Genomic DNA, 14,843 nt, shown 5'->3' with positions numbered 1-14,843 from the left:
GGGAGGAACTGATACCCACGACACGTGGAAGCACGTGACTCCTCCCTCTGCGATTGGGGAAATTGGATTGTTCTTAATGGCGCACAGTGAACGCTGGAGCGTTCCGTTCACCAAGAACGTTCCGATGTGCAAGGAACCGGATTGAGATCTGGGACCTGAGAGGCTGAGACACTCTGCGCAACTGGTTCGGTCTTGTATTTGAGACTTCCTTATTCAAATATGATCTGTTTCAACTCTTTAAATTCATGACACAGAAGTCCGGGCTAGGTTTCAACTTGTAAGTAAAATCCAAACTGGTCAGACCCCTGACCCCGGACTGACCACCTCTCTTTGGCTATATATATATATATATATATATATAAACAATGAAAAAAAAAATTGATGGATCAATTGTGGAATATGTGTTGTCCATATCTAGAGGAGAACCTGACAAGGTGTTAAGGTACATATATTCTTCTTGTTGTCGTCGCTGTTTCACTTTTCATTATTTTAATCAAGTTGCATGCACATCTTCTTTCTTTAATTAATATGTGGAGAATTAAGAACCACAGTAGGCACTCGATTACCGTGTCACAATGACAGGGACAGAACTACTTGCATCTCCTGTTCGATTCTTAAGTTGTTCTTGTATTTTCAAAATCAGACTTACTGCCATCGATTTTTCATTTCTTAACAAGCTAATGTCTTTTTAATTATTTTTGGCATTTAAGGTGTCCTAATAAAAAAAGGTCATTGAAAGCACAACCAATCTAATAAAATGTCCATTTGGCATGAGGATGAGGAGTATTTTATCTTATAAAAAGCCGGAACTCTTAACTTTTCTCTCATCCCCCATGATACCAGGTTTGCTTTAGAATGATTTTAAATATTCAAATACTATAAGCATGAACTTAAACAAATTCATGTCGAAGGAAGGAAGTAAAGTGTGGAACACCCAAAGTATTTTTCTTGCTTTAAATGTAAGTACGATGAAGTTGCACTTAGTTGTGCATAAGCTAGTCAGAAGTAGAGATATGATAGTGGTTTTTATATTTGTCGATCCAAATCTATCTATGAAACCGTTAGGAAAACTTCAGATTAAGTTGGATTATGCTCTGAATCCCAACTGAATCCTACATGTTTGCTTACAAAGTCCGAACGCAAAAGTTTGAGAGGGATTTGAGAGTCAACTCGATGGGTAGTGGGATCCAAATAGCATCGAGGATTTGGATCTTAAGCAGTTTTCCATCTAAATCCTCATCTGAACGAGATCAGACCAAAACTAGAGTTTCGAAAATTTGGATCTGATGCTATAAACTTCAGACTCGATTTTTATCAATGACGTCGGAATACGAATCCAGTCCAAATCTGGCAAAATAAAGCCAGATTTGCCTATAACCCGAACTGAGTCCGACCCACCTTCAACCCAAATATAATGACCAGAGGCTCTCGGGCTCCCCTGGGATTTTCCAAGTAAGCGTCGTGCAAGAGCGGTGCCGGTGAGTTTCTTCCAATCTAATTTTTCCTTCAATCGTTTTCTTGTTGCGTAGATCTAATCTGCCTGGGCTTGCAAATTCTTTTGAAAAACTAGGGTTTTGCGAGTGCTTTGCGTTCACCTGGCCGTTCTTTCGACTGGTTTGTTGGTAGATTTTCCATGAATTAATCGTCTTGTCTTTCTGGGTAGAATTGGGAGAACGAAGATTTGAGGTTTCGTTATCGATTACAGGAATTAACTTAGCGTTTTTGAGGCATAAATTTAAAATTTGGATTATGAACGGATGGATTTTTAAATTTTTCATTCCGCTATTCGCAGATGAGGAGGCTTCTAGAGATTGGGCCACCGAACCCGCTGAGGTATTTGATCGGGGCGATGGTCATGATGGTGGGAATTGTTTTGCCTGTCGGATACATGATGTTCAGGAACAAGCGCATCCCGTCGTCGTCGGCCTACTCGAAGCAGACGTAGGTGTCCCGTCTCTTGTCCGCCCGTTGGATCAAGATCTGATCAATGCGGCATGTTTTGATTCGCTTTTGTTCTTTCAAGTTGCTAATTTTACTGGATCACCTTTCTCGATGAATTGCCTCAGATCCTATTAGTTGCACTCGTTCTGCTTCGCAGTTTGTTTCTCTGAGTCTCTTTCTTTCAGAATTTCAGTAACTCTGGATTTTGCTCGGCGAACTATTCGTTATGGTCATACGATCAAATTTCTGAGCTTTCCTATTAGTGACATTTCAGTGACCCTTGCTCACTCTGGTGCTTGTATCTCCCCCGTCTGGTAAAGCACCTGTTCCTGGGAGAGGTCCTCGTCAGATAAAAGTTCTGCAAATATGCAGACATCGACTCAAGCTTCTGTAGATTACTGTAACCAAGGGAGTGACAGAATGGCGAACACAGTTACTCTTGTTGCTCGCATTTTCCTTCCTTGACAGAATGACCCTCCAACGACCTGACCGTTAATGGTCATACTCCTTTGAGTGACCGACCACTCAATGCCGCTGCCTATGAGAAAGCTCAGGAAGGGAAGTGGCCACGCTTGGAGTCCTCACCTCAACAAACTTCACAATTTACCTCAAACCCTGCCCTCTGTCTATTCTGCGTTTTTCCCTGTTTGATCTCTTGAATTATGTTATTTCTTCATCCGCTTGTGCTATTCTTTCGCAGCAGCATGACATCGCGGAAAGGTGAATAGAATTGATTCACGTTTCTTTTGGTTGTGGTCCTAGCGTCACCTGAAGATTGAAGTTCAAGTTGGTTACTGATTCTATTTCATTTGCTTCTCCGTTTTCATTTTCAGGGGAAAAACTTGATGTAACAGTTCAATTTGGAAGCGCATAGTTGGAAATTAGGAACCAATGACTGCTCGAAGAACATGCATGTTATTAATTAGTTTTTTGATTTGGTTCAATGGTGACAACCAATGTGAAAATGGAATTTTCGGGATGGCCAGGCAATAAAATTTTGATGGATCTCACAAAGATTTGAAGCTGCTTGTAGTTGGACGTAAGCAATAAGCGCCAGCTTAGATTAAGAATTGTAGTTGGACGGAAGCAATAAGCGCCAGCTTAGATTAAAAAGGGCAGTAGTCCAGTGTAATTTGGGTGAGTGAGAGGGTCAATCCCACAGTTCTAAGCGAAGCCTGAAAGCCCTCCATTCCCCTTGCCTCCGAAGTTTTGAGTTCCGTCGGTGTTAATGATAAAACGAGACATCCTTCAACTTGGATGCCGCGCTATGTCCCTTAAACTAAAGACATGCCTAGTCTGACCAACTAGGCTATGCCCCTTAAATTAAATGCACAACTAAAACATCCAAAAGTTACTAGATGCCTACCTCGATTTGTTTCTGTTCTAGTTAAACTTCACTACTTCTACTTCAGCATCTTCCAATCCTTGATTTCCTCTAGCCCCTTGCCATGACATTTCTGAGAATCGCTAGGTATCGGGGACGATCGAGTTCCGGGAGAATCAAAAGAAAACCTTGCACGAAAAAACGATAAAAAAGAAAATCAAGGAATTGGCGCAATTGTATTAAAGCTCGACTGCCACACCGTATATCCTCGAGCCCAAAGGAGCAAAGCCAGGTGACCTGATCAACAGTTGTGTCTATCTTAACATTTTCCCCATGGAGAAGCAGATTAATCGATATAAACCTGCATTGGTAAAATCATTGACTTAACATGAATCAGCCAAATAAAATCGAGACAATTTGACACGACACACCATTCGACAGAGGCATGATTTTTCCATCAAGTTTCTCGTACTTTCAACTTTTCAACTTCATGATTTTTGAGCAAAAGAAAAACAATCGAATCGGATGTGATACCAGTTTAGCCAACTCGTGAGTCTTTTTGAAAGCCCACTTCAATTCAAAAATCGTTCTTAGTGACGCTGATATACACGTAATCAGCAATTTGAGTTTCCGCATAAAAATTAGCAGAACCGCTATAGACATCAAACTAAACCATGAAAAACCGGGACAATCAGGAGAGGTTGCACAATAGACCAAAAAAAATCAGTCCCCCGCAATCAGGAAGAACCGTGCAACCTTCCTATGGCTTGACCTACACGAATCCTCTCGCCTCTATTAATGCAGAACCTAAACTCGGAAGATGCCCCTCCATCTTCAGATCTTGATCTAGCAGCTTGGAAGATAAGAACTACTGTAGATCCCATTCTGAAGGCTGCCACCTGCATAGATTAATTACAAATTCTGATCAAGCTATTACTTGAAAGAGATAGAGATAGTGAGATACAGGGACAATCTGCTTCCACCCATCAATCCAAGGAAACAAAACCAAGAAAATAATTTAATGGTTCAACAGAAAACATGAAATTAAATGAGAAAATTTTCATGTGAAGTTTAGATGGTTTATTAGAGGGAAAACCATGACTCGGTCAAGGTACTTGGTTCCTAGTCCATAAAACCCTGTGGCTAGTACTCTGAGTGGGTAGCTAAAAGATGTTGGCGGGACTTTCCAACGAGTAATAACCCGAAAGAGCCACAGAATAAATGTTCCTCTACCTACAACCCAACAATTTGATACACAACCCAAAAGCAAAAAATAAAAGTTTCATTTCATGTGATTTGGTTATAGTAAAATACGTACTAAACTACTAATTACTTGTGGTATAGCTAAAAAGATTGACACTAATTAATATGAGAAACTTATCCTGAACGCATCTTGGGTAATTGCAGAAGTTTTAAGTAATAACGTAATTACCTCGTCGCCCTTCTTCAGTAACAATCCTGTGCCTTTGGGTTCATAAAAGCGATCAGTAGGGGGCTCAGTATGCAATAACTTCCTTGGCCTGTTGGTTTTCAGCTCCGGCTCAATGAAAAGCTGTAACAAACATAATGATTAATTGCATGTGACTTTCAGAATATCTTTACAGGAAGAAGGCCATTTATGGGGAGACAAAATTGCAGCTGACATCAAGAAAGAATCATGAAGTTAGATATCCAGTATCCACTGCTCACTGCATTCTTTGCCTTCTGCTCATACAGCAGAATAGAGAAGACATTGAGGGAAGATGCATTTTTATGTGAAATGCATTTTCATCATGGTTGCTGAAACAGATCGTATGATAGCTAATATTCTATGAAATTATCTTGCACCTATAACTAATCACATAACTGACAATTACTTGCCCTTTAGTTCACTCTGTGCATTAAAACCTCCACACCACAAAACAGTTTCAGAACGCTCTCTCTTTTCTCTTAACATCCCCCCATGCAAACCAAAAGAAAGAAAAACGATGATATTAGTATTAATGACGTTTCACGGAATTTCTTTTGCATGTTCGAAATCTGAAGTTGGGCTTTGCTGGAGAAAAAGTAAACAGCATCCTGATGTAGTATAGGCTTTTGACTATCAAACAATTACACAGAAAGCAATTATGAGGTTTTATAATGAAATATGCAGAAAAAATTAAAAAAAGCAATATTCTGTCCAATATTTCAATCCCCACATAACAAACATCCTTACATGCAACGAACATGAATGGAATGAAGAAAATAACAACATTATAACAACAAACCTTAACAGATCCAACATTTGTCGCACCAATTGCTACCAAGGCCATAAAGCCTTCCAACCATTGACCTTCCAGGACAACCTACCAGCACAACAGGAGAAAAACATTCAACTAACGATAAGTAGGAGGGAAACATTAAAAATAGACTTGTGAGGAGGATCTTCATATTTAGAATAATCAAAATCAATAAACTATGTGACTAGTAACTGGATTTTACAGTTTTTACCTAAAGGTTGTGCAAGGAAAGCAACTAGTGAGCATTCCATGAATAGTTGAAGCATGTCATTGAAGGGGAGAATGAAGTTTCCTTTCCCAGGTAAGGTAAGACAGAAGGATAAATCCAAATAACTAGAAACAAAAGAATTTTTACGTGGAGGTAAGAGATTACATAATTAGCCGACGACTGTATTGACACTATATATACCTCATATAGTTAGGAACTTAGGACAAAGATTAACCATGATGATGACCATGACAACAACTAAAACATGAAGTGCAGATTCACTGTATTTACCGACTTCTTGCTACAAAGGAGATTTTATTTTTCATTGGTTATCCAAGGAAAAAAAAAGTCTGTACACTGCAAGCTTCACAATTCAATACTGGAATACAAACCAAAATGTGAATCAGAACAAGAGAAATCTCAACCACCAAACAGCAGAAGTTCCATTGCTCTCTCATACATGGATGACAGGATGCTATCCGATGGTCATGCAAACTCCTCAGAATAAATTGAGATCCAAATCTGCTCGAGCTAGAATAGTAACACCATGCAATGACATTGGGTGGGATGAGGGCTGCTTCTCATAGTGCAAGGCCCATCAGTTTCATACATGATGCAACCACCACTATTCCTCTCAACCCATAGAATGCCAACAGGGAGGTAAAAAAGGAAAGTCACATGGGGGTAGGGGACATTAAAAGCCAGCTGAGCTTTCCTTTACATAGGGCCAGTGACCTACTCTCTCTCTCTCTCTCTCTCTCTCTCTCTCTCTCTCTCTCCCCCCTCCCTCCCCCCCCAACCCCCACCCCCCAAAATAAACAGAAGAGTGCCAACTTTCATATGACCACATATATGTATATATGTGTACACACACACACATATCCAGAGAGAGGGAATGCATACGCCTACAGGCAACAGAATAAAAGGTTTCTTTTTTTCAGTCCAATCAAAATTTTAACAATTTTATGGCCTAGTAACATACCATCCAACCTTGTTTCTTACCTCTTATATTTAAGCATCTCAAGGTGGTCCTTAAAGTAAATTCACAGATAAAAACCATTTTTCCCTAATGAAAGGATACAACTACCATTAAAAAAGAGATAAGAGTAACTTAAATGTACTGTCATACAAATGAATTCAACTTTTGTGAAACTAAGTGATTTTTTTTTTTTTTGTTGAGATTCTAATGTAAGCTAAATCATGGTTAAAGTAACTAAAAGATGCATTTTTCTTGGAAGTGCAAATTTTAGAGATGCATTTATCATTCAAAATTATGCAGGAAACAGAAAAGTGAACAGGTCAGGAAAATTTCGGAAGATCCTTTGGTCAAAATTTAAACTTACCCTTTCATTCTCAACATGCAGGTTTCTTATTGTTCTTGTAGCGCGCTCATTCAAAGGGAAAAGATTACCTGAGAGATATACAGATATTACTAAACAGAACCTGAAATAAATTCAGAGAAACAGAAGAAAAAAGCACTTATACAAGAAGACATGGCAATGTTATACTGTTCACATATAATGCAACAGACATTGCATAGTCTACAATCTACTAAACAAATAAAAAATTAATGTGGTCTTGTATACAACTTTTGGATCACGCACCATACAACATTACAGTTGGATGAAGTATCCAATTGCTAGATTCATATTATGGCAGCCTTTGCTACTACAACGCTTGTTAATTTTGTAAAAAATAACCAACTGTGCAACAAGACATAAACCCAAGGAATAGAAAGATTATATGACAAAATCAGACAAAAAAACTCCAAAAATTCCATCATTTTGGAAAAGTTTTTTTTTTCCAATGAACCTTGGCGACTTTGGTACAAGTATCTACAGTTCCCACACCATCCTGAAGAAGATAGGGAAGCAATACGTGAAGAGTAAGCAGGAAAGTAAATGTATTGAAAAGTAATTAAATTAAGAGATGACCACATTCTTGGAAGCAATGTGAAGTGGAGGAAGCAAATCAGAATAAAAAATGAAACTTCATAAAAGGGAAGGTGGACTGCTTGTAGCTATAACACAAATAGTTTATTAAGAAATCTGTGTCTAATGTCCTAAGTAAAATCAAAGCAATAAGAGGATATAAATTGCAGTACGAGATTAAATAATAGGGAGAAACAACTAAAAAAAAGTTGCCATAAATTCAGCTTGTGTTTAAGAAGTCATTATCATTATCCCATTAAAAAATATAATTTTGAAGCATAGATCCAACAGTTCCATGCTTCTACAAATATTAATCAATTAGAATATCAAAATGCTCTAATAATTACACTTCATAACATCATACCATCTTCTGTATTCAATGAAGTTCTCACATGCATTAAAATGAGTGCGATCATAAAACGGGCAGCCAAAACAATTAGAAATTTAATTGTATATGCTCTAAAATGCAAACACAAACATTAGAACGAGAACAGGTAACAACTAACAAGGTTCCACTTCCAAACAGATCTCACTTGAATTACCAGAGAAATGGCGACGAAGAAGCACATTCCAATCAACAGGTGAGTGTACACGATGGTAGTATCCAGGCTTTAAATATATGACACAGTAAAATATCCCCTTCACTGGACTGTCAAAGACACAGAAACAATATCGCATCAATAATGTCCACTTCAATGCAACAGGGGTCAAAACAACATACAGAGAACTAAAGAGAACTCAGTCTCGTAACACCTCAATCAACCAACCAGAAGACCAATAAAAATTACCAATGTGTTCAGCACAAAGAATTAATGAAGTAACAAAAATGATGGGAAAACCGTAGACCAGCTTAAAGTTTAAAATGGGCATCAACCACAGCACATGTTGTTTACACTATACAAAAAAAAGAAAAGAAAAAGATTCCAAGGTAGTGTTTGGATGAAAAGGAAGCAAAACTGGGTTTCCTTGAAAACCAGGTCTTTCATCCACTGCCAAAATAATTTTTTTTTCTTCTGAAAGAAAAGAAAAACCAAAAAAGAAAATGGTGGTCATTTCCCACCTATAGCTGGAAAATGGCTCAGGTATGGTCACCCATCTTCTATGATCTCAACAGCTTTCAAGTTGGTGGCAGGTTGGACAGAACACTTAAAAAAGAAAAAGAAGACTACCTATTTTCCAGCAGCCTGTTTTGTCGCTGGAGAACGGCATAATGAAAATAAAAAGACAAAGTTTCATTTGCTTTTCTGGCTGTTTTCATACAGAAAATGGCAGAACCAGCATTGTCCAGCCATGGACAACTGGAATATTTTTCCCATCCCGCCACATCTTTTAATGGTGGCGGGACTGCAAAAGGAAGGAGAAGGGGGTCATCAACCCACTCCCTCGACGAACTGAGTTTTGGAAAGGCTGGGTGGTGCCCAAACATGCCATATAACTCAGTTTTATGGCAAAATTGGGTTTGACAATTGACACCTACAACCTGGTTTTTTACCAGGACCACGTTTTGGGTGGCACCCAAAAACCACCCAAGCATATTACAACCTTTCAACAAACACTCAAATACAACTTACAAAAACACCAATAGTGTTGCATAATCTACAAAAGTTGACAATATGAATGGTTGCTGTGGTGCCTATAGTTCCAATAGATTCTCTTACTAGCAAAAAGTAGCTAGCAACTACAAGAAACATGTAAATATAAGACTACCTCAGTACATCAGGACCACGAACTCTAGGTGATGCCAGTGAGATTCGCCACCATGAATTTTTTTCTGGACTAGCACTCTGTCGGTTTTCCGCAGTATTATGTTTTCCATATTCATCATCAGCAGCCAGAAGAGGAAAGGAAAGATTTGTGCCAAGAAGAGAAGAAGCAGAATAGGAAAATCCCTTCACTTGCTCAATCATATCTCCAGGTTCTTGCAACTCTCCAAATCTCAATATTATTCCATCAACAGGACTAACCTATTACTCAAGAACAATAAAGTGATAAACAGTAACTGAGCACTTAGTACACACCCCAAAAGGCAAACAGAAAAGAAATATTACAGGAGAGAAGATAGAATGGCAGGTTACCAGTTACCAGACAATTTGGATCAGGGTCAATAGGCCGTGAGCCTTCTTTAAGAGAGTGTATAAAAAACTCTTGTAATGAAGCATATTCCTCCAACGGTAAACCAACTTCTTCAAGATCTACGAAAATTGAAAAGAGATGGTTATCAATACTCTTTCAACCTTAGAATACTTGATGTAGACATAATGTAGCACAGCAACGACAATACAGGGTGTCCAAGATTACATATTTTATTATTCAGGTATACACTTTTGCAAATCATATCATTTCAGAAGATGACAATACAAAGTTCACAATAAACAATCCTAAAATTTGAAGCATGATGACATTTTTAAAAGGCACGATTCTTACGATTCCCAGTAACTACATGCATGTACCACAGTTCTCTGGTCATAAAAAGGACAGTCCTTAAGGTTTAAACTTTAAAGCGCACTTACATATTAGGTAACAAGAACACACATAACCTCAAGATTATTCAAAGACAGAAGTAGGCAAATCAAACGCCAGAACCCTTTTGGGATGTTATCAATGTAATATGAATTGGCACATTAAGTTTGTAAGGTCATACTTTGTAGTCTGTAGAATGTAGATTGCTTTGTATATATGCAATAAGGCAATGCAAATAGCAGAAAGAAGCCTTACTTGTATGAAATGCTCGAGCCCAGCTTTTGTATACCAACGATCGAAAAGGTATTGGTATTTCCTGTGGCAAGAAACCAGAGCAAAGTTCATTCAAGTTTCTGGTCAACTACATCTACAATCACAGAGACATTTGATACTGATAAGAAAAAAAATATCCAAAATAATGAAGACTCAAGTACAGCAGCACCTAGCAGCTGCCATACACAATAAAATAGAAGCACGGGAATTGAATAAATGGAAATAGATGCTAGGTCAGAACTACAAATGTATTTTTTTCCAGGAGCTGTACAACAAAAAATCAAATATACCCAAAAAATACTGCAGTCATGAACAAGACAATTCAGGTATAAGGTTGTCTCATGACAGCTGCTGAACAGTACTTTCTTTTACATGCATTCTTTGAAGGGAACTGCTTCTTTTTACTGGTGAAAAAAAAAGTTCAATGAAACATAAATGATTGGAGAAAACACCATGGTTCACTAACCATAAACACTTCTCATCTAAGAAGAGATCTATAGTACTGATATGTACACATGTATGCCTGATATGTACACATGTATGCCTGTGAGACTGTGAGCGTTTCATAGAAAATCATCATCACACTATACAGAGCACTATAACATCCAAAATTAACACTCTAAAAATGATTCAATTTAAAATTAATCTTCATTTGGCAAATCACTCAAACAATCCACTATACATGTCCTAGCTAATTTGAAGAGTCCATAACATCCAAAATTGACATCTCCCAAAAAAAAAATGCAACTCAAAGTTAAATTGCATTTGTCAAACAACATAAAACAATCTATGAGTACCAAATAATTTGAAGAGTGGCATAAATTCAGCCGCATAAATTCAGCCCAAGTTTATTTTGTTACTAGTATAGATAGTTATTCATGCACACAAAAATCCTGGTGGCTAGTGCTACTTTCTCATCACTTAGAGTTAGCTAAGTTCTTTCTTAGCTTAATTTACTCCACAGATTATTCATGTTACAATTTACAAACAAGAGAATAACAGTTTTCTTCATACAGATGACCAAAAAACGATCACCAAGTTGCCAGATTCGATCAAGGATTGAATGGTGAAACCCAAACATAGCAATATCTATGTTGCTCAATTCATCCAAACAAAATCGAGTTCTCCAGGCATCAATGATTCAATGCATCCTTAGAGTCTAACACCAATCCCATTATTGTCTAGTAATGAACTTTACAGCTACATCATGGCTCCCAAAAACAGATAGAGGTTCCAGAAGAGGGTTAACTTTCAAAAGCATGATTAATGAAATGTAGCAAGTATAGCTTTTTTATTTCTTGACATATTAACCAGATTAGAATAAGCTTTATGGCAACTAACTGCATAGCAATCCTCCCAAGAAAGAAAGCATAATATGCACATATAACCAAGCTTTTATCAAGGAAAGTAGTTTTATTAGGAAGGATGACACTAACTGTACTTGTGAGGAGACCCCAAAGGCGGGAAATGGTCCGTAAGGGCAGCAACCTCAAAAAAGCAGCCTGCATTTTAAGTCAAGACCTTTTTGGTAAGGGGAGATCAAATTCTAATGTGTGAAAACAATCCATCCCAACAAGAAAGAAAAAAAAAACTGTAACAAAAAAAGGAAAACCATTTTCTCATTAAAAAAAAAAAGATGCTAACGCGTCAAAGCTGTTTACTTTTACATCAGGGGAGAACTCCAAGTCAACGCCTTTCTCTCTTGCCTCCTCCATCTGTCAAACCAAAACATGAGGGACTGAATTAATAATTTTGACAGCAACAAGATTACATGGGTTTGTGAATGTAAGCCCATCAGTTAACAACTGTTAACTCATTCTTAGGTGAGCATATCTGATATTGAATCAAACAAGTGAACTCACAAGAGAATCAGCAATTCTACATCAACCGACCTGTTTGTCAAACCAATAAGCAATTCGTCTAACTAGTCAACTAGTTAGCTTACTCAGTCAGTTAACTAATCCTTGACCTATATGTATATATGCATTTTATCTATATACTATATTTTTCTCTGTGTGTGTGTGTGTTATATATATATATATATAGTCACTCAAGTGACATCTAGAGACATCAAATGAGGACCATCCAACTTTTTCACGGAGGGTCCTCACTACACATGGATACTTGATAGCGATAATACAAACTTCATTCCTTTCCTTTAACTTTACACTAAGCTTCTCTGGTTTGAAACTTTGAATACCAAATTTATCTTCTCACCACCAATAAAGGCATATTCAATGTCTACCTTCTTGTCGTCATAAAGACGCCTTGCATGCAGAAGACCAAGCATCACTATGGTGGCCACCGTTGCACCAGGAATAAGAAAAGAATTCCCTGAGAAACATCAGTAAAAAATAAGGAGGTGAACTACAATTACTTGCGATCAGAACAAATGAAAATGCAATTGCCATGTGAAATAAAAGTTTTATCTTTTCTTGTTTTGGAAACAACTGAACAGAAAGTGTTCTTTATATGTTGCAAGCTTGCAAGTTGTCCGGTAAACGATCACCCACCCATCGAATTTGCATGTGCATGCCTGAAGAAATATAATAAAGCCAAAATAGTGGGTTTTGGACACGCCTCTTACAACTGATGCAACACTACGAAGCAACTGCCACAGGCACCATCCTCACATAATACAAAGTATGCCGACCGGATTTTGTACTGCAACAAACTATATGGGAAGACATGAGCAAGATAATTCATATACAAGCTTAAGAAACAAGTTTTTGGCCAGTGAACATAAAAAGAAAAGCCCTAACAACCCATAGATGACCATACTCACATGCAACCGATTTTCTATACTCCCAACATAATACAGTCCCGACTACAAGAATCCATGTTCTGTACCAGTTTGGGAAACCAGTTTTGGACCAGTTCATATATCAAGAACTAGACCCTTTGACGATATCTTAAACACATAGTACTTGTCAATCGCGCCTGTTCCAAGCAGTTATAAGTTATACGCCGTACAGAAATAGTACCGGGCCAATATCAGCCCCGTCATTCTAGTCAGCAATAACCGAAAACTCGAAAATAATTACTCAAAGAGAAAAAGAAGAGGGCAGAAGCTGACCTTCGGGTTCACTTCCAGTTTGGAACGACGCGCGGCTTGTGACGGTTCTCCTCCCGAAGCCATTGATCGGCTTTCTTGCACGAAGGTCGCGAGGATAGAAATGGTTCGGGAAGTGCCCGAGCCTAGCGTAAACCCTAAACCACATCCTCCCGAACTCGACAGAGATCGTAAACGAAAGGTTAGGGATTTGGAGATCGGTCACTGGGCAATGGGAAGTGGATTAATGAAGTTCTAGGATTGCTGTTGCTCCTCTCAGTGATCGAACACCGACTGGTCGATCGAGAGGTCTTGGGTTTATGGGACCGGATTTACGAGAAGGTTCAACGAGCCAGAGAAGAAGAAAGGCGCGAAGAATGGTGGAGGGAGGGAGGCAGAGGGTTTTATGGCGGGGTCGTTTTACCCGCCGATTGGACACGGTCATGGCGCGGTCAGGATTGGACAGTGGGAGGAGTTTATTTTTATGGCGCGGATTTTTACCTCCGATGTTTAAAGGCATTGGACATGGAAATTAACTTGATTTCCGGTTTCGGATATCATTTTTCGGAGTTAAGTTCAAAAAGTGACCCAAGTTCAGTCACCATTCCTACAAGCCCTAGCTGCATGAAATTGAAAGGGCTTGCCTACCAGCTTGATCTTGAAAATCGCATATGAAAATCCGTATGTGCATCTGCTGAATTCAGGATTCTTTTAATATTTCATATATAACATTCAGCTGATCACTTGTTGTCACTTTAAAGGGGCGTTCAATTATTTTGGATTTGGAATCCATGAATCCAATATGGATCTGACGTGAAAATGCGGAACGATCTAAGATGATACTTATTTTACATTTTGCATTGAAAAAACATTGGGTTTAGAATTGGAGGATCCTCAAATCCAAGGTTATCAAACACCCCTTAACTAAATGGGGAGTTCCAATTGCACTCTTTTATTTCCTCACTCTTAAAAATGACTGCCCATTTTAAATATGAGATGCAAAACAACAGTAAGATGCAAGTTAACCATAACAAGAAGCACCAGTTTCCAGTCATACCTAAACACAATCACGAAAGTGACCCTCCTTATCGACATCCACTTTATTGCTAAAGAGTGAATTGTATCTGTTCTTGCATGTCTGCGTTGAACTCCTCTCCCCATTCTCCTTCGTAGTTGCCATAACTTGCAAATGTTGCAAAGGGAACTTCTTAAAAGAGCAAAATGAGCTAGAAATGATACTTGGATGCTTCTGTGCTTCATTTTTATCGTGGGCAGGAGACGTTGCCCCTGAATTTCATTCTGATGATGTCTTGCTGATACACTGATCAAAAATACTTGTGTAGAGAGACAGGACATGCTTTTCACGGTTGGCCACCTCTTGCTCAAGTAGTTC

General features: G+C 38.4%; 1 protein-coding gene and 1 long non-coding RNA gene across 6 annotated transcripts; one reads left to right on the top strand and one right to left on the bottom strand.

Moving 5' to 3' along the window:
- The first annotated feature begins 1,341 nt into the window (after positions 1-1,341).
- On the top strand, positions 1,342-2,955 carry LOC116266065 (uncharacterized). Its single transcript, XR_004175245.2, has 3 exons — positions 1,342-1,478; positions 1,793-1,941; positions 2,775-2,955. It is a non-coding gene; the product is annotated as an uncharacterized LOC116266065 (long non-coding RNA).
- An 804-nt stretch (positions 2,956-3,759) lies between these two features.
- LOC116265127 (phosphatidylserine decarboxylase proenzyme 1, mitochondrial) lies at positions 3,760-13,908 on the bottom strand. Of its 5 annotated transcripts, none has more exons than XM_031645638.2 (13): positions 13,475-13,614; positions 12,912-13,072; positions 12,644-12,732; positions 12,060-12,113; positions 11,835-11,900; positions 10,381-10,441; positions 9,748-9,857; positions 9,373-9,629; positions 8,208-8,314; positions 7,078-7,145; positions 5,515-5,592; positions 4,698-4,817; positions 3,760-4,164 (listed from the first exon to the last, which is right to left on the bottom strand). In XM_031645638.2, the coding sequence occupies exons 2-13, from the start codon at positions 12,913-12,915 to the stop codon at positions 4,003-4,005; spliced, it is 1,176 nt and encodes a 391-aa protein (XP_031501498.1). In that variant the 5' UTR covers positions 12,916-13,072; positions 13,475-13,614; the 3' UTR covers positions 3,760-4,002. The 5 variants fall into 5 exon arrangements, with proteins under 5 accessions (XP_031501498.1, XP_031501499.1, XP_049936991.1 ...); XM_031645639.2 differs by having other exon boundaries at positions 12,912-13,062; XM_050081034.1 differs by having other exon boundaries at positions 12,986-13,062.
- Positions 13,909-14,843: the final 935 nt, after the last annotated feature.

This window comes from Nymphaea colorata, chromosome 12 (assembly GCF_008831285.2).
Source record: "Nymphaea colorata isolate Beijing-Zhang1983 chromosome 12, ASM883128v2, whole genome shotgun sequence".
In the NCBI taxonomy this organism is placed as follows: domain Eukaryota; kingdom Viridiplantae; phylum Streptophyta; class Magnoliopsida; order Nymphaeales; family Nymphaeaceae; genus Nymphaea; species Nymphaea colorata.
The sequence above is the reverse complement of the archived record's forward strand: the minus strand, read 5'-3'. Positions and strand labels throughout refer to the sequence as shown.

Excerpts from the sequence above, each read along its gene's own strand:
- LOC116265127 (XM_031645636.2), bottom strand. The coding sequence starts at position 13,619 with ATGTGGTTTAGGGTTTACGCTAGGCTCGGGCACTTCCCGAACCATTTC. Across the intron at positions 9,858-10,380 it reads GGCTCGAGCATTTCATACAA|ATCTTGAAGAAGTTGGTTTA; the intron begins GTAAGGCTTCTT and ends CAATTTTCGTAG. Across the intron at positions 7,146-8,207 it reads TCTTCGTCGCCATTTCTCTG|GTAATCTTTTCCCTTTGAAT; the intron begins GTAATTCAAGTG and ends TATATCTCTCAG.